This window comes from Acipenser ruthenus, chromosome 10 (assembly GCF_902713425.1).
Source record: "Acipenser ruthenus chromosome 10, fAciRut3.2 maternal haplotype, whole genome shotgun sequence".
Classification (NCBI taxonomy): Eukaryota; Metazoa; Chordata; class Actinopteri; order Acipenseriformes; family Acipenseridae; genus Acipenser; species Acipenser ruthenus.
This window is the reverse complement of record NC_081198.1, coordinates 17,088,733-17,113,255: the sequence shown is the minus strand read 5'-3', so window position 1 is coordinate 17,113,255 and position 24,523 is coordinate 17,088,733. Positions and strand designations below refer to the sequence as shown.

Sequence of the window (24,523 nt, the reverse complement as noted above, 5' to 3'; positions counted from 1 at the left end):
ACTATATTATATATTCTTGTAACTTTCACTTCCAAGTCTCACCTTGGATGCATCATTAACTCATAATGATCTGCAGACCCAACATGAAACATTCATATTCCCAAAACCCAAATACAAACTTCCACACCAGAAAAACGAACAATACTTACTCCAACAATAATCATGTAAACAAGCCTTCAGCTAATTGGACTGTTCTATTCTGTGCCGTTTCCTGCCCTTCACCCTCCACAGCTCCATCAAAGACCATTGCCTTTCTCCTCTGTCCCCCCATGTCTGTCAGACCCTGCTGGTAATCCATATCCCCTTCCCTCCATTCTGTGACAGTACAGTCTCTGACTTCAACCCTTTTTGACTTTGACCACGTTACAGGTTAGGATAGGGGTGCTTACATACAGACCTGTCAGAATGCAGCTTTTTTCTTGAGTTAGAGAATTACACCCCCCAAAAAATCATTTTGTAAAAGGTGAACACAATCTACTGTAAGCCAGTACATCTGTGCCTATAACACAACAGGTACTCAGACAATAGAATATCTTCACTAGTCTGTTGACCATCAGTGGTTATAATTGTAGGTTGGCAAAAATTGTAAGCATGTGACCTTGTGACAGAAATCCTTTGGGCAGCATTGTATAAAACAGGACCAGTCTAAATCTGTAAAAACTGGAGTACAATTTGCCTGGCCGGAACTTGATTCCGTTGCCATTTTTAACAGCATACCACTTTAAAGAAACACTGTGACATTTCATATTTAAAGCATTACTGTGTGTGTTTTGCTGACTGTGTTCTTATTTGGTTAATAGAGTCATCAGTCAGTGTTGATCTCTGCATATAGACTCAAGTCCTCAGATTTCTGCTGCCTCTGGGTATTTCAGAAAAGTCATATGTTCAATGCAATCTCATGCAGGGGCTAAATTACATTGCTGCGTTATTCCTTGTGCTTTTTGGGTAGCATTGTGAACTCTGACATGCAACCATTTCTTCCTGTAATTGGATAATGATTATATATATACATTGCTCTTTTCGGTTGTACTGTTGCATGGATTTGTATGGAAGAAAAACCAACCTGCGCAGGGAGTTTGTAAAATACTGTGAATGGAGCAGAATAGTCAAAGACAAATTTCAACCAAATCTGCCGTTGATCATTTTAATAATTAGTCCTTGTACTGAAACGCAGCAGATACTGTACATCATTAGTAAAACCTACAAATTGGTGCATTGCTAGTCTTCCAAGATTCATTATAGTAGGTCAGGCTGAAAACATTGCAGGTCATTGCACACACTGTGATTGTGTTATAGCAGAATTACCCAGGGATATATCTTTTATCTTTTATTAAACAGAGCATGATCTTGAGACACACTGCTTTTAAATACAAAAATACACAAATACAAGCATCCATTAAACATTAAAATCATTTCCAAAGAATAATCTTTCCCGATGGACAAGAACCCTTCATACACCCTTCTTAAACCTAATCATCCTCTCATTTATATATGGTTAGTAATTAATAACATTAGTTCACAAACTTTTCCTTGGTGCAAAATGCAGACAGATTTTTCACAGACCACCATTAGTTTGGGATCAAAAATATGTTTACTACAAACTAAACCACTATACAACAAGTATTGAGAAATATTACATTTTGCACAAAATGTAATTGTACTAATGAGCAGTGGTATTTGCTGTACTACATTTCAGAATTGATAGCTAGCATCTGTACAGTAGGATGTTATTTGGAAGCACTAGTGTTGGTGAATGATGCAGGTGAATGATGAATTTGCTCACTGATGTGGTCCCTGAATCTCTGCGGTAACCCATCTCAGTATCGATGATAAAATGAACGTGTGCAAAAAAAATGTTAATGTTCTGTTACTTGGGTTAATTCTGTAACTCTCCAGAGCTGTTTCTTTGTCTTCATCTACAGCTATGGCCAAAAGCTTTGCATCACCTTATAGAATTAACACATTTTGCTTCATAAAGTCGAATAAAACCTGCTGAATAATGTTATGTTAACATATTGAATTACAAAAGCTTTGTAGCTTTCCCATATACTTAATGAAAAACTGACAAAAATGGTAAAATGTGACATTGTGAAATCTAACATGAAATACCGTACTACTATTATGGCTTCTGGTAGACTTTTGCAATATCTTTTTGTAGTTTCTTTTATAACATGATGTTAAATAAAAGCTTAGCATTATGTTCATATCGTTGTTTTTTTTAATTATGTCTCAGTCATAAAATTCAAAACATTTTGCCAGAGCTGTAGTGTCAATTGTCAGTAAAGATTGATATGGAATGCCAAATTATCATTAATTTATAGATATCTCTAAATGTTTTAAGAGATCTAAATCTAAATTAAGGCTGTCAAGCAATTAAAAAAATTAATCATTATTATTATTATTATTATTATTATTATTATTATAATGGCTGCAACGAAGGGTCAATTTTGACCTTCGAAGGTTCGAACCTTCGATGGTACTCATTTGCATAATTTACTGGTGACGTCACCATAGCTACTTTTTTATATTTGATTGAAAATCCTATTATTTTACAGGTAATCCATATAAATGGAATTAAACATTCACATGTAGTTTAAAAGATACGTTATATAGAACAGTAATCATGTTTTTATAATTTAAATAAAAATAAAAATACACATTGTTTATTTACACGTAATTCAGCCTGCTTGCATTTTATACAGTAAGCTTGCATTGCAGCAGCAACAACTGCAGCGGACAAAGCTTTAACAGTCACTGTTCCAAGCAGGTTATCAGTCACATTTTACTATTACTAAAAATATTGATAATTGATAATATGAACTCATGCTTGTTAAGTGACCCCAGAGATTGGTTATACCTCCATGATACGAGTCACTTGCACAGTTTGCATTCAACTTTTTTTTTTTGGTCGTCTGGGCATTTAACAAAAAAATCCCAAACAGCAGAGGGGTTTCGAGACATTTATTTCAGTACAGCTTACGCCTTACGCTATACAACGTTTTGCTGTCGAGATGGTGAATGATGAAATTAAAGGTTTGCCTCTGGATAACACGAGCTGGAGCGGGGAGGGGCATACGGTGCATGAAAATAAATATCACTTCAGAACTGGATTGTAGAACAAAGGCAGCCTGGAGCTGGGATGCCATTGACTTAAAGTTTTGAATTAACGTTCCATTGATCACTGGTCTATCCTAAGTGATGTGGACAGTTGCAATGATAGAGCAAAAGTTATATATAGTACTGATTGAACTTGTATCAATCTGTCTTCCAGGTACCGTTGGAAACAGTGAAACTGATTAAGCTTAGAAAGAAAAGAAATGCAGTAAACTCTCTAATCTTTTTTTTTCTTTCTCATCAGTACAGTTATTTCAGAAAAGGAAAAACATTCCAAAAAAGACAAGGGTCTATAAAATGGGGAGTTCCCCCCCATTGTGACGGCGATGGATGAAATATTTACTATGGAAGTTGTTTCATCTTTAATGCAAGGGGTATATTGCAGAAATGAACCTGGCTATTGCCACATTATGTTGTCCATGTGTATTGAATTCTGTGTAGCTCACTCTCCCTATTTAGTGTAGTTGTTTCTACTTGGCATCCATCCTGTTAATATCATCTTTTAATATTTATCATGTCTTATGATGCTACTATAAACAACAAAGTGAAGACTGAAATTGTTTAAGGCTGGTGCTCGCATTAAAAGAAATGGATGCAAAGTAGGAAACAATAAGAATGTTTCAATAGATAATTTCTGCAAATATAGTGAAAAGAAAACTAAAACTGAACAGTTGTAGAAATGCTGTTGCGAAGCCTGCTCTGCTGGTATTTAGGGAAAGCTTAGTGGAGGTACTGTAAACAAGTCCAGTGAGGGACATTGTTAATTTCTTAGCAGACACCCTTATCAAGGGCGACTTACAATTGTTACAAGATATCACATTATTTTCACATACAATTACATTATTTTTTTTACACATTATTTTTACATACAATTACCCTTTTATACAGTTTGGTTTTTACTGGCGCAATCTAGGTAAAGTACCTTGCTCAAGTGTACAACAGCAGTGTCCACTAACTGGGATTGAACCCACAACCCTCCGGTCAAGAGTCCAGAGCCCTAACCCTACACCACACTGCTGGCCTTGCTGAGTGGGGTGGTTATTAAGTTTAGAGCTGTACTTGCTGAGTGGGATGGTTATTAAGTTTAAACCAAGACACATTTTCTGTCTGTTAAATTACCTTTGATCTTGTTTTAAAAAAAAAAAAAAATTAAAAGAAAATATCCTCCTTGATCTGGAATATACAATCTGAGAGAGTTTTGAGGTTAAACCGACAATGCTTTTAAGGTCACCGCACACTTCAGGATAGGATGCTGCTTACAAGTGAATGTTATCAACAGTTACATCAAAAGTGAACTTCCAATTTACATACCACATATGCAGCTTTAGCATTGCACTTTTGTTTATTGGATATATGTTAAGCAGTGAGAATAACCTGAGCTCTTGGTTGATCATATTGGCTTTACTGTACAAATGGGGTAAATTTATGGTAGAGTGCCACTTAATGCTGATAATTAATTGTTCTTAAGTAATCAATTATCAAGGATTACAGTGGACATTGACTCAGGCAGACTAAGTAAAGATATTGGTTGTCTGTGATAAATTTAATTTGACATAAAATCAAAAAACCTTATTCCCTTTTGTTTTATATTTGCTTTCATCTGTAGCTACAACATTCGGGACAAGGAAACTCAAGCTGCACAGTATAGTGGTTAGACCAATCAAAATGCTGAACTTTGTGAGAGGAGTCAGGAGCCAGTGAAATGTTTCTGATTGAACAGGTTGAATTCAACTAGGCAATGTTTTGAATTCAGAAGACATTTTGATAGGAAGACCAGATGCATAACTGATGTAACACGAAAATAACGAAACTAATTAACGACAAGGGATATGTTAATAAAATATCATAATGTTGAAAAAGACATTACCGGAATACGTATAACAAAGCAGGAAGCTATGGAAAGTAGTGTGGTGTGTTTTAAACCAGCCTGTTCAGTAACACTTGCAGGTACTGTAAGATGTTGGGATACAGTAGTATCTTTTTTCTGTATTCAGTATTTGGAGCATTTGTGGGGTTCAGGAGATGGAGCAATGACTCCTCCCAATTAAACAAAATCCTGGGGTGAGTCTTATAGTTACAGGGGTCAACCTCATATTGCTCTTGATGTGTGGTATTGTGCTAATAAGATCATCGGGATTTATTAATTTGTTATTTATTTATTTATTTATTTATTTAAATAGTTTTGGTCATCCTGTGTTCACACTGTACTGTAAAGTAGCTTCAGTATGTTACTCTACCACGCTTCAGTATGTTACTCTATAGTATCAATTATATAACCCTGCCTCTATCCCCTCCCATAGAAAGAGTACTACTGCAGTACAATGTTCAGTTCAGCATTACTACGTATGTAGATTCCAGGCATTAAATACTGTATGTGTAGCAGCAACATTTGATAAAGCAAAAGGGTTTTATCCCACAAGGAATAAAAGCCTATTGCTGCTTTGGCCTCCCGGTATAGTAGCTGGCACAGCAGCCTTGGATGCAGCTGATCTTGATTTGATTCTGGGCCAAAAAAAAAGGAGGCCTAAGACATGGGCCTTAGGCCTCCTCATGGATTCTGAAGCTGCACATATTGATAACTCGGCTTCATGCACAGTTGCTGCCAGCTGCCCATTAAAAACACAGCTCTAAACGTTTTTTCTTATTTATTAAAGTGTAGACACTATGTTTCTGAACAACTGCTGTTTGTTACTGTATTGTAAACGTTTCAACAACCCTAGTTCATTTTTGTATTTTAAAGGATTTTATTTCCAAACTGTTCATTTATTATTTTCCAATTGAAGTTGCATAGTTTGTACAGAACATGTGTATGTAGTATTTGTGTCCAATGACATTATGAAATGTAGTGCCCAGCTTCAGCACCAACTCTGCCTCAGTAAAAGCTTACAGTAGTTAAATTTTGGTAGAGCTGTGAATACAATTTAATAAAAAATAAAAAAAAGCCTTGACTTTTCTCTCAGGACATACTGTAGTGGCTAAATAGTGACAAGAAAAAAAGCTTATTTGGCCCTGCTTAGTCACTGCATTTTAAATAGACTGTTACTGTAGCACTTGACCCTGAATTCAATTAGACTGACTTGACTTTTTACATTCTGTTCAGGGCACTAAAAAGCAAGAAGTGTAATAGAATGGTTTGATTTGCTAGTGCTTTATGTGTATAGATGTAAAAGGTAAAAGGATGGGTGGGGTATGAATGAACTAGCCTTTACCCTGTAGTGGCATAGGAAGAAGACACATGAGCCTTGTGTTCCTCCTGCTTATTGACCGGCAGTCTCAAACAGCGAGTCCAAGGATTGGATGGGACCTGATCTGCTTCCTATCACCGGCTCAGTTTCATTGAATTTTTCTGACTGATTTCTGAATAAAGCATAATCATTTCTAGTAACTATATACTCTATGTAAACATAAGCATATCCCAAACACTGTAGATTTTTAGTGACTATGGTACATTAGACTAGCACTACAAAACAGTCATTAGTTTGCATTATCTTTGGTGGTCTTAATTTACCAAATTAAGCAGATGTATATCTTACAGGGTGGCACAGTGATTAAATGCACTTAGTTGTGACATGGAGGCTACATTGCTACAGTACAGTGTCTCTTATTAACATAGTTTAATATTCCTGAAATATATCATTCATTATAGCACTTACTGTACAATGAAGGGCTAATACATATACAGTACCAAAATGGAAAGGAATCTTTCAAAGCGTTCGTAAAATTTGTAAATGCATTTAGATTTGTACACAGATTGATAAAAGCAAGGATTTCAAGAAAGCAGATTGGTGGGGATACCAGATGCTAATTCCGTGTTTTTTTTTTAGAAGCTGAATATTCTGTATTGGTTCTTAAAAAGATCTGAATAGTGTTTTTTTTTTTTTAAACAGTAGGCTAGACTGTAATTGTAACTCATGCACTAGTGTACTGTGTTTTTTTTAATAACATAAATGCAATTGTCAGCTGGAAAATTATTACCAAACTCATTTCACAGCCCACTAATTCCATCTCTAGTTTACCATTGGAACGTCGCTGCAGCTACAGCTGACACAAGGTTTACGAAATAGAAAATGTAAGGATGGGGTTATCAGTTATTTATAAAGGCAGGGTTACAATTTCTCACAGTTGTTAATGAGTTACCCTGCCGTCTCTTTTGCTAATCATGGCAGCTTCTGTCTCTCAACATGCTACTCTATTTATAGGCTACTGTATGCAGCCAGTTTGAATTACTTGTGCACTATTCTTTACTGCACAAGACAATCCACACCTGCTTCTACCAGATTAAAAACAATGTAAGTGTCATAAATACGATAAGGTCATTCATAGTTCTAAATGCTCAAAGCTTTCGTTATATGTTATCAGTGCTTAAAATGTTATTGGAGTGATGAATTGAGTGAAAATAACCTTGTCTCAGATATTTTTACCCAGCTCTGAATCTATTTTTCACATTGCCCAGAGAACACCCTTATGTGACCCTACTTTACAGATCCAATTTTGGAGAGAAATAAAGCTTAATAATAATAATAATAATAATAATAATAATAATAATAATACAATGTTACAGGATTTCAAGCGCTGTAGATAAGGATGCAGCTCATTGTGTTTGGCCAATGGCCAGGCAGCAGCTATGAGAAAAGCATAACATTTAAAATATGCAGCAGCCAGGCTTTTTGGAAAATGAAATTTTGCTCAAGGGGCAACTGTGCTTCAGGGAATGTCACCTGCTAGCCAGCTGTAATCCCAGCTTGGGATGCATCTCGTATATCCAGAGATTTGTCATTTTATTTTTTTTATCTGTTACAAAAGCTATACCACATACAGCACTGTAGAGCCTTAGTTTTATAAACATAGAGAACGAAGGATGTTCATAAGACTGATATCTGTAAATATTTTCAAAGGTTGAATGTGTCTGTACTATATTATAAAATGTTATACATCATAAACGTAAAGAAGAATAATAAGAAATCAGTCAACAAGACTGTTTAACTGATAAAATGAATGAAATTCACAGCGTGGCATCTTTACGTCTTTCATAAGAACCTTGTTTCTGGTTTTAAGGGGTGTTTGTACATGGGTGGTTCTACTGTACAATACTGTCAATATAGACATTTGTTCCCTTATAAAATTCTTCCAGAGTAAAATCATAGCAAAGTGTAATAAAGCATGGTGAAGCATAGGTAAGCATTGTCAAGCACAGAGAGGTATGGTAAAGCATGGTAAACTATGATACAAATACAAAATTACTGTGGCAAACTTAATAAGGGTTATGCAATAACTTACTTTCTCTGTATATGCTGTACAGACTTATTTATATTTCTGGCACACTGTACCATGTTGGAAACTGGGAATATCAGGGTTTCAATCTTTCCATGGAAGAAAATAAACTGTGCAAGTAACTATTTTGTTGCGTTTTTTGCACTAACACAATATATTTTTATCTATCTGCTCTGCAAGTTGAGGGATGGATGTGCATTGCGACAGTGTAGTATGTCTTCTGAACAGCTTTAGACAGGTTTTTAATAATTCAATATATTTCATATTGAAAGTGAGACATTGAGGCTGAAATAATGAACACATTTGCTCTTTGTATTTTATTACATTAAGATTATTCATGAGGATAATAATCTGAAGATTGCATACTGCATGTTTTTCAATTCAACTTTAATTGCGAGACATTTTATAACTGCTGCTTTGGATTTTTGAAGATACAGGCTTTTAGACTGCAGGAACAATAAGATTAAAAAACAACAGGTACTAATTGTCTTGGACTCTTTCAATAACTTACATTGAAATTGTTTTACAGTACAAACAATCTCAGTACATTTGTACTGTACTTCGTCCAGCTCTGTAGCTGTGTTTCCTTTTGAAATGTTTTTAAAAGTTCAGCTGTTAAAAAGCAGCATTCTTCTCTGAATTTAAAAGGCATAGGTTGAATTTTGTGCCAGAGCTAATTGAAGACGTGGTCTTTGCTACCAGCAAAGCAATATAGTGTGTGAGTGGGTGCAGTGCTGTGAAAGGAGCCACTCGGAGGTGAGACGTAAAACTGCCTGGTGGATCCTAATAGGTCCCGCTGCACCACACATGCCATAGAACAACAGTGACCATTAACCTCAGTGCACCCCTGCATAATAACAATCCTCTATACTGTAGAATCTAAAGACCAAGCAGTCACTGTTTATATTAGCAGTGCAGAGGGCTTTAATACGTTGAAAGGGTTAATTAAAATGTGTATTCACCAAAACAAACTAGCAAACAAACACTGAGTGTTTCAAATGCCACCTTGTGGACAAAATGTATACACTTTTTTTTCAGTTAATAGGATGAAACTGTGGACTGCAGTACTCAGAATTTAGAATTGTATACAGAAAATGTGAACACACGAATGTTTTGGCAACTGGGCATTCAAATAATAATAAAATGTATATATATTTTCTTAATAAATAATAATTAAAAAAAAACAACCTTGCAGCAACTTCACACTGCAGCTTCACAAACTACAGAGCTACCTGTGTGTGGTGGCACAAAGCCAAATGAACAGAGGCCCCCTTGTGGTGAGTTTTTTTTTTTTTTTTTGCAGCCTGTGTTATTGGAGGGGCCAGTATGTTCAGTATAACTGTTGAGGTAAAGTCCAACCTATGGTCTTGTCCATCATGATCCAAATGACTTGCATCTGGGAGATGTAGCTTTCACTACAGAATGCTGATTATTGTATATCACATAATCTGTCAGGGATTTATTTTACATGTTGTGTTTCTAGATTTTGTCCAGCCCTTGTACACAGTTATACAAATACTTATACAAACTCCTCCTCTTCAATTGTGTTTAACATTGACTGCAGAATATAATATCACTCCTGGGAACCTTAGGTGTCATCAACTCCAGCCCTGTCAGCTTCTCCTAGTATTTACACCACAAACTGGCTCATCTTTTATTCTAATTGTGACCTCATTTAAATAATGGGTACAGATCACACAGCTCTGTCAGCAGGGGACTGCTTTTGATGTGTTAGTTTTACACGCTGTGGTAAGCTTAGATTTATGTAGCCACTGTGTACACGATGAGATTAATTTTGTGAGCCTTGTGAAAATAGCCTGTTTTAATTTGCTTTTACTTGTATAGCACCACCGGAGGTCTCATTTTAAAATGTGATGTGATGGGTGTACGATTACAGAGAACGCATTCTCTGGTCCTGCAGCTGGGGGAATTCTGATTGTGTCTTTTCACCGAACACATCTGCAAGGGCCGCTTTACAGTGGTGGAGTGTGAAGAGTAATTAAGCACAATGAATATTAAGTGGAACTGACAGTGGCACTCCAGTGTTACCACATCCAAACTACTGTAATTATATAGTGGAGGTGAAAGTAAGCAGAAGACACAGAACCAGGAGTCGACAGCTGCTGAAAGATTGTTACACAGTGCTGTATTACAAAACTACACAGCCTAATGCTTAAACAAAGAAGATAACCCTCAGTACAATTCCAATATTGTATTTTGAGTTATATTTCAGAAGCAAAACGTCTATTGTACATAGTTTAAGAATGCTTTTGCCTTTCAAGCATATTCAAAAATAAATATTTCTCTAATTAGGGCAGATAGATACCTGTTTTAATTTTTCTTAGAATGTGCAACAGTAATAGCGCTTTGTGATGGTGGTCCACTATGAAAGGCGCTATATAAAATAAAGAGTGATTGATTGATAATAATGTAAAACTGAATGTAAAATGAAACATGACTGTGAGACACTATGCTACTACTGTATATATACAAGTACAATAGCGGGAAAACAACAGTATTCATTAGTTATGGAAATAGAACAGAAACGGGTAATCTTTTTAGGCAGTGGAAGAAAATAACCTTTACAAACCTTTTGAGGATTCATAACCCACACAGTAAAGCAATCTTATATATATATATATATATATATATATATATATATATATATATATATATATATATATATAAGATATTTAAATGAATTGCACCTATAAAAAATACCATTGTAAAAGCATAGCAAAGGTAGGAAATCCTAGCACAGTAAAACACATGATAAATGCAGAGAAACCATACTAAATGGATAGTAGATAAGACTGCAAGGTGTAGAAACTGTGAAATTGGTAAGAAGACTGTAGTTTAGGTAAGAGTTGATTTTTAAAAAACTGCACAGTAGCAGATCCTTTTGTGACCGACGGAACATGCAGTGGAATGAGATCCCGAGATGCAGAAACACAGTGGAGGTAATGGTGAGGTAGATTGGAGTGGTAACCCCTGCACAAGACTGCACTATGAAAACAATGTGGAGGTTAATACAAGTGCTCCATTGCACATGTGCTCATATTTGACAGCTCTGCAGTTAGAAAAAAATGACTGGCCATTAACAAAAGCTCATTTCTGTGAAACGGCGCACATCAGATTGGTGTTGCAATCTCTTGGGAGCACAGATCGAATATTCATCCCGAATGAACAGATTGCTCTTGGTAGCCTGAAGCAAAATTTTAACTCTGCAGTGTGGAATCAACTTTAATAAGGACTGGCGATGCTTGGATATAGTGTAACCCTACTGTGTATGTGTATTTTATTTCCCATATAAACAGCAACATTATTCTCCCTTCTAGAGCCTGGAGATTATACATGCCGCAATGGTGTTAAAAAGCAATTAAGATAAAAAAGATCTGTGGATGCCTGCCCAGAATCCAGAGAGCCTGGCAGAAAATTCAGACCGTGTCATCAAATCTTCAAAGTGTGCAATGCCCTCTTTTCGTAATGATGGAGGTAAGTGCTGAAGCAGACATTTTGAACTAGCATGGAAGTGGTATTGTAGCTTTTCAGTAGATATATCTATCTATCTGGTACTGTCAGCCTAGAGTTAGAGACCCCAGGGTTTGAGTTACAGGCTAGACCAGCTGAAGAGCAGAGTCAGGACAGCGCAGGGGAGCTTTTACTGTTTGGGGATCACTATATGATACACTTTAGTGAAATTGATAAGAAAGATCTGTACAGAATGTGTGTGAAACACTTTAAAAACATTAAGGAACTTCCAGACACATGGCATAAAAAATTAAATGTAGAAGAGACCTTTGTTCCAGCCTGGAGGGCTCTGTATAAGCACCATTGCAGAAGCAAGTAGGAGACTTACAGTGGAGAGTGTTGCACACCGTTGTGGCCTAACTCTTTCCTTACTATTATCCAACAAGGGGGTTCTGATAAGTGTATTTTCTGCAATAGCAGAGAAACTGTAAGGACCCGTTTACTGTCTGCGGTTAACTTTTTCTCTTTTTTTTTTTTATAGTTGGGGTTATGTACTGCAAGGGGAAAAAGCATAGAGTGCCACTGACAATACACAATCTAATTGTATTTGGTTGCCTATTAAATACTGAATTGTCTTGAATTTGTAAATCATTTTTTTTTTATGTTTGTTTTTGTAAGTGAATAATATTTTGTTAATACAGTTTTAAAAAATATCTAAAAAAGTTAATGTAGCTATGCAAATATGAATTGATACAAAAAAAGCCTATTATATCAGGACATTCCAGACTACAAGTCCTTCTTAATCTGTATGGAAAAAGCAGTGCGTAAGCAAGCTGCAGTTATGAACAAGTTCCAGAGGACAATGACATGATGACTTCCAAGTAGAAGGTTAATTCCAAGAGGCTCCAAAGTGCCTAATTTAAAAAATAATTTGCATTCTTTTGGTTTCCTGGCTGTATTTGTCCCATAGTAAAATAATATATATATATATATATATATATATATATATATATATATATATATATATATATATATATATAGTATATATATATATATATATATATATATATATATATATATATATATAAAGTTCAAGAGCTGTGTCAATCAATACCACAGTGATACATTGCCTGCATATTGCTGTGCTCTTGTCTGCCAGTTAATTAAGGTGCAGTTATCTATAATGTACCAGTATTGTATTTCGGAGACCTTGGCTGTTTGTTAACCACTAATGCGTCCTTGTATTGTATGGTAATTAAAAACAAGAAAGACGTGATGACAACAAATCATTTTTTTCAGAAGATCACGGGACATCCCCCCTGCAGTCTGAATCCCCATTTCAAAGTAGTGGTAAAAGAAAAGTGAGACAGAAGAAGAAGAAGAAAGGGACTATCTCTGCAAATGTGGCTGGAACAAAATATGAAATAGGTAAGCAGTAATTCATGTTAACCAGTTGTTTAAGGTTGCTGTTTTTGACTATAGTAAATGTACCTAACAAAATAGTTCCATAACATTCCTCTATTCATTTTATAGGTCTCAGATGTGCAGTTTGAAAGAAACACATGCTATAACAAACATGTATTTTAATTTCAAAACATGATATCTGGTACTACACTAGGCTAAAGAAATCTCTGTTTACCGCCATGCTTTTAGACCGTCTTGTACTTCCTGCATCATTTCATCTGGAGAATGAAATGGTCCCCTCCCCTTCACTGGCTTCTTTCCTGTCAATAACCAATCAACTGCTTCCCCTGTTGACTGACATGCTATCAGCTTGTAACATGCTTTGACCCAGAAGACAATGCTGAGGTAAAATGATCCAAGTAAAGCGTGCAAGTGCAAATAGATAACCCAAGAATAAGGCATATTAACCGAGAGCTTCCTTTAACCTAAAGTAGTACCAGCGATCATGTTTTAAATTAAAATACATGTGTGCTATAACACGTGTTTCTTTTTAAACTGCACATTTGAGAGAGACCTGTGTAGCTAATGAAAGTGCAACATGTTTGCAATGACTTTGCAGTCATCTATAGCCGAAGTTTACAACTTTCTGATATTCAGTGGCGGTCACAAAAAGATTTCACCAACTGGAATCATAGTATAAGTTTCTGCTGTTTTAAAATTGCAAAAAATGAGTGCAGTTAATATAAAAATAAGACACTGGTATTGAGTACAGAAACTAGGAACCAGAACCATGTGCAAATATGCTGTGAATTTTGTTACTGGACAAAAAATAGAGGAGAACTTTGTATATAAAACACTAAAACAGACGTTTTGAATTCAACATTTACTCATATTTCCTTTAAATACCAATACAAAATCTTGTTTGTTTAGTTTTGTAATTGAACTATTCCCATGTCTAAATACTACTATATGCACAAACAGCGTTCACTGAATTGATTCTTATGTGTAAGTTGTGCATACAATAATACACAACACTGTACGGAAAAAAAGAATAAATCCATTAAATGTACAGTACAGGTACTGTATTTAAAACAAAATACCAAACAAAATGTAATCAAATAAAATGTTAATCGGTTGTATGAAAAATTGTATTTAAATTAAACTATTAATGTAAGCTCTTTGGATAACTTACCATCCTGGGTCCTTTTGAAATGAAAGGCCATGTACTGTCAGATTGTAGCCTATACAAAACAGCATACAGTCAAATTATCAATCTTAAAGGTTTCACCTGTTTTAAATTGAACATTGCAAAGTGGATTAACAAACTGGAGATGAGTGTTTTAGTCATGTGTTTTACTAATGAAACGTACACATATGGGTTATTCATTTTAAAATGTTTAGAAGCAACATGAGTACGACACCCTTTCAATGGCGTCCTATGGGGAACGGCATCACTTCTTGTTGTGCACCACAAAAAAAGTCTGTGTTTAATGGGACCAGGTAACTTTTAATGGTCGAACACACTGGCTTTGTTTCCTTCCCATTGACAAAAGCTAGAATTAGAAAGAGTGAAACAGATATTCATGTACTGCTTCCATATATTGCATTTTAAAACATGTTTGTGATGTGTGTTCAATATTACACCTACACAATGAATACCCAAACACAAAAGGTAATATCCAGAGAATAATTTCATTGGTTTTGTGAAATTCAGTTTTATTATTTTCTGGACTAAATAGAAAAGACCTACACTCAGGCCCAATTAGGATGTGCTATAACTGGCTTAATAAAATAATTCAAATAAATAACATTGGTGGGTTATGATTTCATTGCCATCTGCACATTCAGCATTCACTATAAATACATTTGGTGGGATATTTCTTTGGTGCTAAATTTGATGTATGTGTATACTAAAATAGGGCGGCACGGTGGCATAGTGGTTAGCGCTGCTGCCTCACAGCACCAGGGTCCTAGGTTTGAATCCGGCCTAGGGTACTGTCTGTGTGGAGTTTGCATGTTCTCCCTGTATTTGCGTGGGTTTTCTCCAGGTACTCCGGTTTTCTCCCACAGTCCAAAGACATGCTGTCCAGGTTGATTGGTCACTCTAAATTGCCCTCTGTGTGTGTGGTGCCCTGCAATGGACTGGCATCCTGTCCAGGGTGTAGTCTCGCCTTGCACCCTGTGTATGCCGGGAAAGCAGTTAATGATGATGGATGGATGGATGTATACTAAAATTCATTGGAGAGCAGAATTAATCTTTTGGCTTATTGTTTCAAAGTGAATCATATCTGCTTCAAAAATATTAATAGCTAGACTCATTGTCTAGGAATGTTGAGGTTACATAATTCTCATTGAATAATAAATAGCACTTTTAAAAGGGTCACAGGTACATTGGTCATCTAGCATTTAATGGAATGGGATTTTGAATAGGCATTACAGTAAATATACAGAGTACTTTGAAATGCTGAAATACAGTAATAACCCAGGGGAGTTATTACTGTGAAAATGCACCATTTTGCAGTTTAAATACCTCAAAGATAGAAGCCTTAATTTCAAGACAAATGTTGGACACCCCTGATGTCCCAGCAATGACAGGTATATGCTGGTCAGAACTGGTGGTTTACTGGTTTTCAGCCAGTTGTGCTGGTTCAAAAGATTTAGGGGTAGATGTACTAAAGTGTTGCGTCTGTCGCAATCATTGCAAACCACATGTAAACCGGAAGTGAAACGTGGCCAGGTTCCAATGTTGTAGGTACTGAAAAGGTTAAATTGTGTGTTATGCCTGTGTGTTATCCATTTGCCTGCCCTTAGCCTACATGCTATTATACATTGTTTGTACTAGAATTGTTGTTTTGCCTAATTTGTGAACTTAAGTGAGTTCAGGGCTGTTTATTACAACTTGAACAGTAGAATTTCCAAAGCTATTCCAACCAGTTTATATTTTATCCGTTCATGTTACTGGCATATTTCATAACCTGCACATGCATACACACTTAATAATTAGGGGTATTAGGTCAAATGAGTCTGTGCTTGTTTTTCTTTTGTGCAGTTCGTGTAGTTATAGATGAGATGGTGTTTATGAAAACCCGAGATGAAGATGACACAGCTAATCTCATCTGGAACGACTCTGCGGTACAGCATGAGAAAATCGCTGAGCTCAGGAACTATCAGGTATATTACATGTGTTTCTATTTGTATTCCCTCCTGCAATAATTGCAGTATATCTCATTTAGACCAGGCTGTACACCATCATCCGTTTAAGGAAATGTGTTGAGCATTAAGTTTGGGGTTTCTCAAAATCCTTTTTTTCAGTTTGATTTTATATAGCGCTCTTCATGCAGAGCATCACAGGGGACTTTAGAATAAAAAGAAAAAAAAAGAAAGGAAAGGCATTGGGCAATCAGTCCAGCTCAAAAATAAGCTAACTCAAACAAATATGTTTTTAAATATGTTTTTAACTTCCAGGAACTACCAAAAATTCAGCATTCGCTGATCTCAAGAAAAACAATTGCAATAATCATTTTTATATTATTATTTACAGGAATTAAAAAAAAATTAAGAAAAAAGGTAGGATCAAAATCACAACCAAAAACTATACATAAAATATCGTGGTTATATATTTGTAATTTTATTTTAACAATTTCTAATACAAAAAACACCCGCTATCCTAAAATGTAAATTACCAGTATTAAAATACATAATGTATGAGGAATGTATCCTATGTGTAAAAATACATTCATGGCTTAAAAAAATAATACTAATAAGAAACTAAGTCAAGTAGACATACATTTTGGCTAGCAGCAGTGTACTTTACACACAGGTTTAACCTATGCATAGATACAGTGCCTTGCGAAAGTATTCGGCCCCCTTGAACTTTGTGACCTTTTGCCACATTTCAGGCTTCAAACATAAAGATATGAAACTGTAATTTTTTGTGAAGAATCAACAACAAGTGGGACACAATCATGAAGTGGAACAAAATTTATTGGATATTTAAAACTTTTTTAACAAATAAAAAACGGAAAAATTGGGCGTGCAAAATTATTCAGCCCCTTTACTTTCAGTGCAGCAAACTCTCTCCAGAAGTTCAGTGAGGATCTCTGAATGATCCAATGTTGACCTGAATGACTAATGATGATAAATAGAATCCACCTGTGTGTAATCAAGTCTCCGTATAAATGCACCTGCACTGTGATAGTCTCAGAGGTCCGTTTAAAGCGCAGAGAGCATCATGAAGAACAAGGAACACACCAGGCAGGTCCGAGATACTGTTGTGGAGAAGTTTAAAGCCGGATTTGGATACAAAAAGATTTCCCAAGCTTCAAACATCCCAAGGAGCACTGTGCAAGCGATAATATTGAAATGGAAGGAGTATCAGACCACTGCAAATCTACCAAGACCTGGCCATCCCTCTAAACTTTCAGCTCATACAAGGAGAAGACTGATCAGAGATGCAGCCAAGAGGCCCATGATCACTCTGGATGAACTGCAGAGATCTACAGCTGAGGTGGGAGACTCTGTCCATAGGACAACAATCAGTTGTATACTGCACAAATCTGGCCTTTATGGAAGAGTGGCAAGAAGAAAGCCATTTCTTAAAGATATCCATAAAAAGTGTCGTTTACAGTTTGCCACAAGCCACCTGGGAGACACACCAAACATGTGGAAGAAGGTGCTCTGGTCAGATGAAACCAAAATCGAACTTTTTGGCAACAATGCAAAACGTTATGTTTGGCGTAAAAGCAACACAGCTCATCACCCTGAACACACCATCCCCACTGTCAAACATGGTGGTGGCAGCATCATGGTTTGGGCCTGCTTTTCTTCAGCAGGGACAGGGAAGATGGTTAAAATTGATGGGAAGATGGATGGAGCCAAATACAGGACCATTCTAGAAGAAAACCTGATGGAGTCTGCAAAAGACCTGAGACTGGGACGGAGATTTGTCTTCCAACAAGACAATGATCCAAAACATAAAGCAAAATCTACAATGGAATGGTTCACAAATAAACATATCCAGGTGTTAGAATGGCCAAGTCAAAGTCCAGACCTGAATCCAATCGAGAATCTGTGGAAAGAACTGAAAACTGCTGTTCACAAATGCTCTCCATCCAACCTCACTGAGCTTGAGCTGTTTTGCAAGGAGGAATGGGCAAAAATTTCAGTCTCTCGATGTGCAAAACTGATAGAGACATACCCCAAGCGACTTACAGCTGTAATCGCAGCAAAAGGTGGCGCTACAAAGTATTAACTTAAGGGGGCTGAATAATTTTGCACGCCCAATTTTTCAGTTTTTTATTTGTTAAAAAAGTTTGAAATATCCAATAAATTTCGTTCCACTTCATGATTGTGTCCCACTTGTTGTTGATTCTTCACAAAAAATTACAGTTTCATATCTTTATGTTTGAAGCCTGAAATGTGGCAAAAGGTCGCAAAGTTCAAGGGGGCCGAATACTTTCGCAAGGCACTGTATCTTGTAACAATTGTAAGTCGCCTTGGATAAGGGCGTCTGCTAAGAAATAAATAATAATAATAATAAAATAATTAAACCAAATTGAAGTCCGAAGTGGCTTTAATTTTCAGGAAAAAAAAAAAAGTTTCTTACCTTTTTTTCCCCCTCTAAATCCACCACATGCTGTAATACTGTACAGAACTGGCAATACCAATTGCCATGTCCCACTTAGGTTTGACCCTGTACACGTAGGAACAGTAGTTTTCTTTCCTTCTTTTACCTGCTGTACTGACCGTCAGTGCATTTGAAGTTGCGGTTCCGTTAAGCTCTCTGATTGGAGCTTGCAAGTGTAAAACAAGGCAGCTACTTTCACCTGCACCCACCCACATCCGTATGTGATTGTAACTATATGAAAATGAAGGTTTAAGGACATTTTGTTTATGTTCAGGCACGTGAGAAGTAGTCAAGGTGGTGGCAAAAACGCAACAGCATTCATTTTGTTTCTATTAATGCTTGTATTACTTCCCTGTAAGGGGTGCTCTTTGTTCCACTCATTGTCAACAGGCAAATTAAATGGCTCTCCTTTTCACTGTAAGAAGTGTGTGTTTTTTGTCTGGTTGCAGTAATGGATAGTTAAGTCCCAGCTGTTTCTAAAATAATCCTTTACTTTGAAAGTCAGACCCCATTGCAGACCTTAGGGACAGCTAATATATATAATCAACTGTGAAACTCAAGCATGTATGCCACATTTGGATTCTGTCCATTTTCATCGAGAAAAGCATTGTCAGCTCGAATATAGCTCCTCCTAGCTGTCAGTGTTAGGTCACTTCAGCTGGCAGATCGCTTGTCAGCCACCCTGTGTAAAATAGAAGGGAAAAATAACATAACAGCTAGAGACATTTCATTTTCTGTATATTACTTGCACATTTCAGCTCCCTCTTACTTTGTCCTTTGAGTTATTAATAACAAGTGACTAGTGAATTAACTGACTGTGACTGTGCTGCAGAGTAGTCTGAATCTGTATTAGTTATAAGGGAGTTTTCTTGTATTGCACTGACGTGCACTCAACACAGCAGCTTGTAAAGTAACACACGACAGGGCGTGCATCGTGTTGCATTAGCATACGTCTGTATGTTAATGCAACAAAACGCACAAGCCCTGGGGTGTTATCCCACTTATAAAACGGATGAAATAATAATAACAAAAAAGATATATCCTTCCACTTTCGAGAAAAAATAGTCCCTCAAACAAAGTTCTATTATTTGTTGTAAACATTAAACTGGAGGTTTTCAACGTTTCCATTTATTGTAATTAATTCAAATGAAAGAAGCCTCCGTGCTGGTCTCAGTCGCTTCGTAAACAGAGCTGACATAACCTTCAGTGTTAGTCTTGTTAGCGACCAAGCGTTTAAAAATGCCAATCATGTATTTTTGTTGATAATGAACAGATACAGAAAAGGAGGCAAAGACAACTTTCACTATCCACGCTTTACTACCGCTGATCTGGAGAAGCTAATACAAAAATACATGATTGGCATTTTTGAATGCTTGGTCACTAACACTGGCTATCAATGCGGTTTATGTCAGCACTGTTTATGGAGCGATTGAGACCAGCACGGAGGCTAACATAACACAATTGAGTACTCTTGACTAGCTGAATTACGCATCAAAGCATAGAATTATCGTAGCAGACCTTTTAGATTTTCAAGACAAACTGTTTTTAAGTCGATTACCATTTCTTTATGTTTCATCAAATCAATAAAAACAACAGCTGCCCTTTCCTTAAGCTGTTGACTTGTTAAATCTCTGTGTCTCTTTTGCTTTTTTTTTTCCAACAGAGGTTTTGCTTCTTGTAATTCTATGCACTTGTACACTGTCATGCCTCCGAAAAGATAAAATGTGACGAAAGGAATGTCACTCATTTTTAACAATGTGTATTTTTAATGTGAGTTTTATATGTTGTGGATTGATAATGTATTAATTGAACTGTGCTTCGGCAAAAATTAATTCTGCCGTGCATGTTAAAAAATTCTCAACTGCTTTAGTGCAACAGTAATTTATTTTTCTGTTCAATCATCTATGTAAGTGTGTTTCTCTGGGTGATTTATGTGCATCCCAAAATAGATGAACATTATTGAGGCCTACTAAGACAACTCATACCCAGACTAGTATTCATTGAGGCCCTGTAGAGTGGCCTCCTCAAACACCAGACTTGATGGCCACCTGGGGCGACCTGAGTATTGTATATAAAAAAAAAATTAGAACATTGCCGAATTACAAGATACAATTGGGACTGAATATGCCAAAAGCACACACGACATTCAGGACATAGCTAACTGGCAGGAAAGAATTACCATCTGCCAGGTCATTAATCATGTGGTGCATTCTTTCTCAATCAACCCTGTACATTTTGTTTATTTTGTTTGAGGAACTTGCCTTCTGTGGGACACACATGCTGGGTTTATCCATGCTTTCCTCTGCAAGATTTGCTGTCAAACTGCCTTCCGCAATAGCCTAATTATAGACCTGTTTTGTCTCATTTTCTCAAAGAAACAAATAATTCCACAGCAATTCACTCATCTATCACGGTGTAAAATTGCAGTAGCTGTGATGCAGAACCAATTATGATACACCCACGATGCTGAGATTTATCTTTTTATTTTTAATTAAAAAGATGTGGTAAACTAAATGAAGGTTAGAAAGGTCTTGTGTTCATCTTTTATTTTAAGCTCTAATTGGCCCGACATTTGAATATAAGCGGTACAAAAACATTTCATTTCCCGTAATAAAAACATTTCAGCAAGGTAAGTCAAGCAATATTCATATCTTTTCTTGTAAAACAGAGAATTAACCATTTTCCGGGAATGGGAGAAATCTGCCGTAAAGACTGCCTAGCAAGAAACATGGCCAAGTAAGTATTTTCTTTAACTTAATACGAAACATATGCTATAAACCTTCAGGGGTTTAAATTGTTGTTGAAGGTATGTGAGCATTCCTCAATTCCTTCAGGGTTGATATTAGCAGCATAGTCTGTTCTCCAGAATGGCCCTTACATAGAGTCATCAGAAAACTGTTAGATTTATTATTAAAAAGCAAGAAGACATCAGATTCTGACATTTCCCATTACAAAACAGACATGTGCAAAGAAAGGTAGGACAACAGGACCATTAATCGATCAATAAATGTTTAATTGAGGCTCGCAAAATAAAAACCACGCCGATCAAAAATTTAAAACTATTAATTGTTGCATCTGTGCTAAATACCAGTAATGCTTGTAATATTAGATACATAAGCTACCAACTAATCATCTCCTATCAACACCAGTTCGGCTGTCTTTCCCATTGTGACTGAAGCTGACAGTAAAGTCAGTCATATAGCCTATACATTACATTCCTTCACACAGCTTTTTAAAACGAAAGTGTGTACTGCATACCATAAATCATGCACTTATGTTGGGTAGAGTTTCTGGGTTTTCATATTGTGTTTATGTACCTATGCTTTGGTGTCCATTCTTGTATCTGCAGAATGATAAAGAGCCAGTCACAAGAATATGGCTTCATTCCCAAAACATGGATCTTTCCTGCTGAGTACACCCAGTTCCAGAACTACGTGAAGGAGCTGCGAAAGAAACGCAAGCAGAAGACATTTATTGTGAAGCCAGCCAACGGAGCAATGGGTCATGGGTAGGTCAGAAAAAAAAAAAACTATTAAGCATCTGTGCCTGGCTGTCACATGCAGTGAAAAATGGCTACATCTAAAAACATGAAGGACATTGCTCTTGGTGTGACACTTTGTAAATGATGTGGTTTATTGAGTGGATTGCAGAGGTACAGTAGTAGGCTTGTTTTTGAGATTTTCTACAGTATCAAGCCAAGGGAAGGGCACAGATACATTCAGTCCGTTTCATGTTTGTAATCATTATGATAAAGCTAATGATTACATATATAGATCAATTAGTAATACATTCATTCAAATTTCAAAAGTTACTGTGGGAGGGTGTGGGGTTCACCAAACACACGGGAGTCCTGTTTATTTGAGACCACCTCTCCGGCATCCAATTTTTATTTAAGGCACAAGAGGGCACCCTTGCACCGCAGACCAACAATACCAACAATGGTAAGGTTCTTTTAAAGACAGTTCAGATAGCACACGCAGGTACTGAAAATAACTTTCAAAAACAGAAGGCGAAAGAAAAAAGGAAAATAAAACACAGTAACAAAACTACAAATCAAAGGTGCTGCTTCCCACACTGTCCCGCAGCCTCTGCTATTCGGTGTGGCTCGAGTGTCTGTGACGCTTTGCTGTTCCCTCACTATCACTCACGGGGTTGCCCAGACTTCCCCAACTAAACTCACAACGTCCCATCTGGGTATGTAATAAAGCACTGCTACCTTCCTCAGCTGGGCATGCTTGCCCTTTTATCTCGTTCCAGCCACTGGCGTTCGTTTCGGTTTGTATTAATCCAAGTTTTGAATCCAGCTTCTGCTGTCGTTTCTCCTAGATGGGCAAGAGTGAAGGAACAGCAAAGTGTCAATTTTATTGGTCGATCGTCCCCCCCCAAGACCCGCCTCCCGACCACTCCGAGAGAGAGACGGGACACACCCTCACCCAACCTCTCTGTGTCATTGCATGATTGGCAGGCGGATCCCACGGGGCTCCCAACCCCTCCCCTGCAGGATCATGCCTGCGCCTAATAGCCAGCACAGGTCTCCCCTATCACGCATACTATACAGATATATACACATCAATTTTAATATACATAAACTTGTACTGTGATTCTTGAAATGTATTTTTGTTTACGACTGTAAGTCGCCCTGGATAAGGGCGTCTGCTAAGAAATAAATAATAATAAAAATAATAATAATAATAATAATAATAATACATTTACATCAGTGGCGGTTGGTTGTCAAAAAAATGGGGAGGCAGAAAAAAAGCAGAGGTCTTGGGGTCACCGTAAGCCACCAGCAGCAAAATAATCTTGTTATTCTATTCTGACTGACACTTTTCATACCTTCTTAACGTTTTGCCCCAGTTCAAAGCTGTTAAACTAATTTTCTCCAGCAGCCAGTAGAAAAAAGAAAACAGTAGTGCACCGTAATCTATTCTAATAAACTGAACTGTTGCACACTGCCAAGGTAGGTTTATTTTCTAAACAAAGTTGTTAAAGCAGGTGAAAATCAGACAAAAATCAAGCACACCCTATCAACTTAATTTGTTAAACTTAATAAATGGCCAACAAAATAATTAGATACCATTATGTACATACGAAATGTATCTATTTAATATAAAAGAAGATCTGGAGCAAGGTACATTACTCAGCTGTATCTTGAAACAAAGGTGACTGATGGAAAACCTCCTCCCAAAAGTAATTAGAAAAAACAAACAGAAACAGTAATTTTAATTATAATTTAATTATAATTAAAAACATTTATTGTAATTTAGAGTAAAAAAGAGTTGATGTAAAGATTTATATAAAAAAGAAAAAAAACCTTCCTGCTACTCCTACAGTGTCGTCTGTGTGACTGACAGCGGTGACAGAGAAGACACAGATCGAGAATTCTCCTCTTCTTTGGTGGATAAATAGTATTTTTCAGTAAAAAAAAAAAACTGTTTTATACACGCACACTAACCTGCCCCAGAAGTTGAAGTTTAACTTCACAACTGACATGGTCTCTCTGCTTTTTTTTTTTTAAAATTAAATTTAGTGGTCGCCAATTGTTTTTATTATTTTCTCCCCAATTTGGAATAGCCAATTATTTTTAGGCTCAGCTCACTGCTACCACCCCTGCGCTGACTTGGGAGGGCGAAGACG

General features: G+C 36.6%; 1 protein-coding gene across 2 annotated transcripts in view; it reads left to right on the top strand.

Moving 5' to 3' along the window:
* ttll7 (tubulin tyrosine ligase-like family, member 7) overlaps positions 1-24,523 on the top strand; it is a 68,376-nt gene that overhangs the window by 3,165 nt on the left and 40,688 nt on the right. Inside the window, exons 2-6 of one of the 2 annotated variants that reach the window (XM_059031887.1) lie at positions 11,724-11,880; positions 13,159-13,284; positions 16,310-16,431; positions 21,555-21,622; positions 22,236-22,394. In XM_059031887.1, the coding sequence (XP_058887870.1) occupies positions 11,787-11,880; positions 13,159-13,284; positions 16,310-16,431; positions 21,555-21,622; positions 22,236-22,394 (569 nt within the window). In that variant the 5' untranslated portion in view covers positions 11,724-11,786. Of the gene's footprint in view, positions 1-11,723; positions 11,881-13,155; positions 13,285-16,309; positions 16,432-21,554; positions 21,623-22,235; positions 22,395-24,523 lie in introns of both variants that reach the window. The other variant, XM_059031886.1, reaches the window with a different exon arrangement.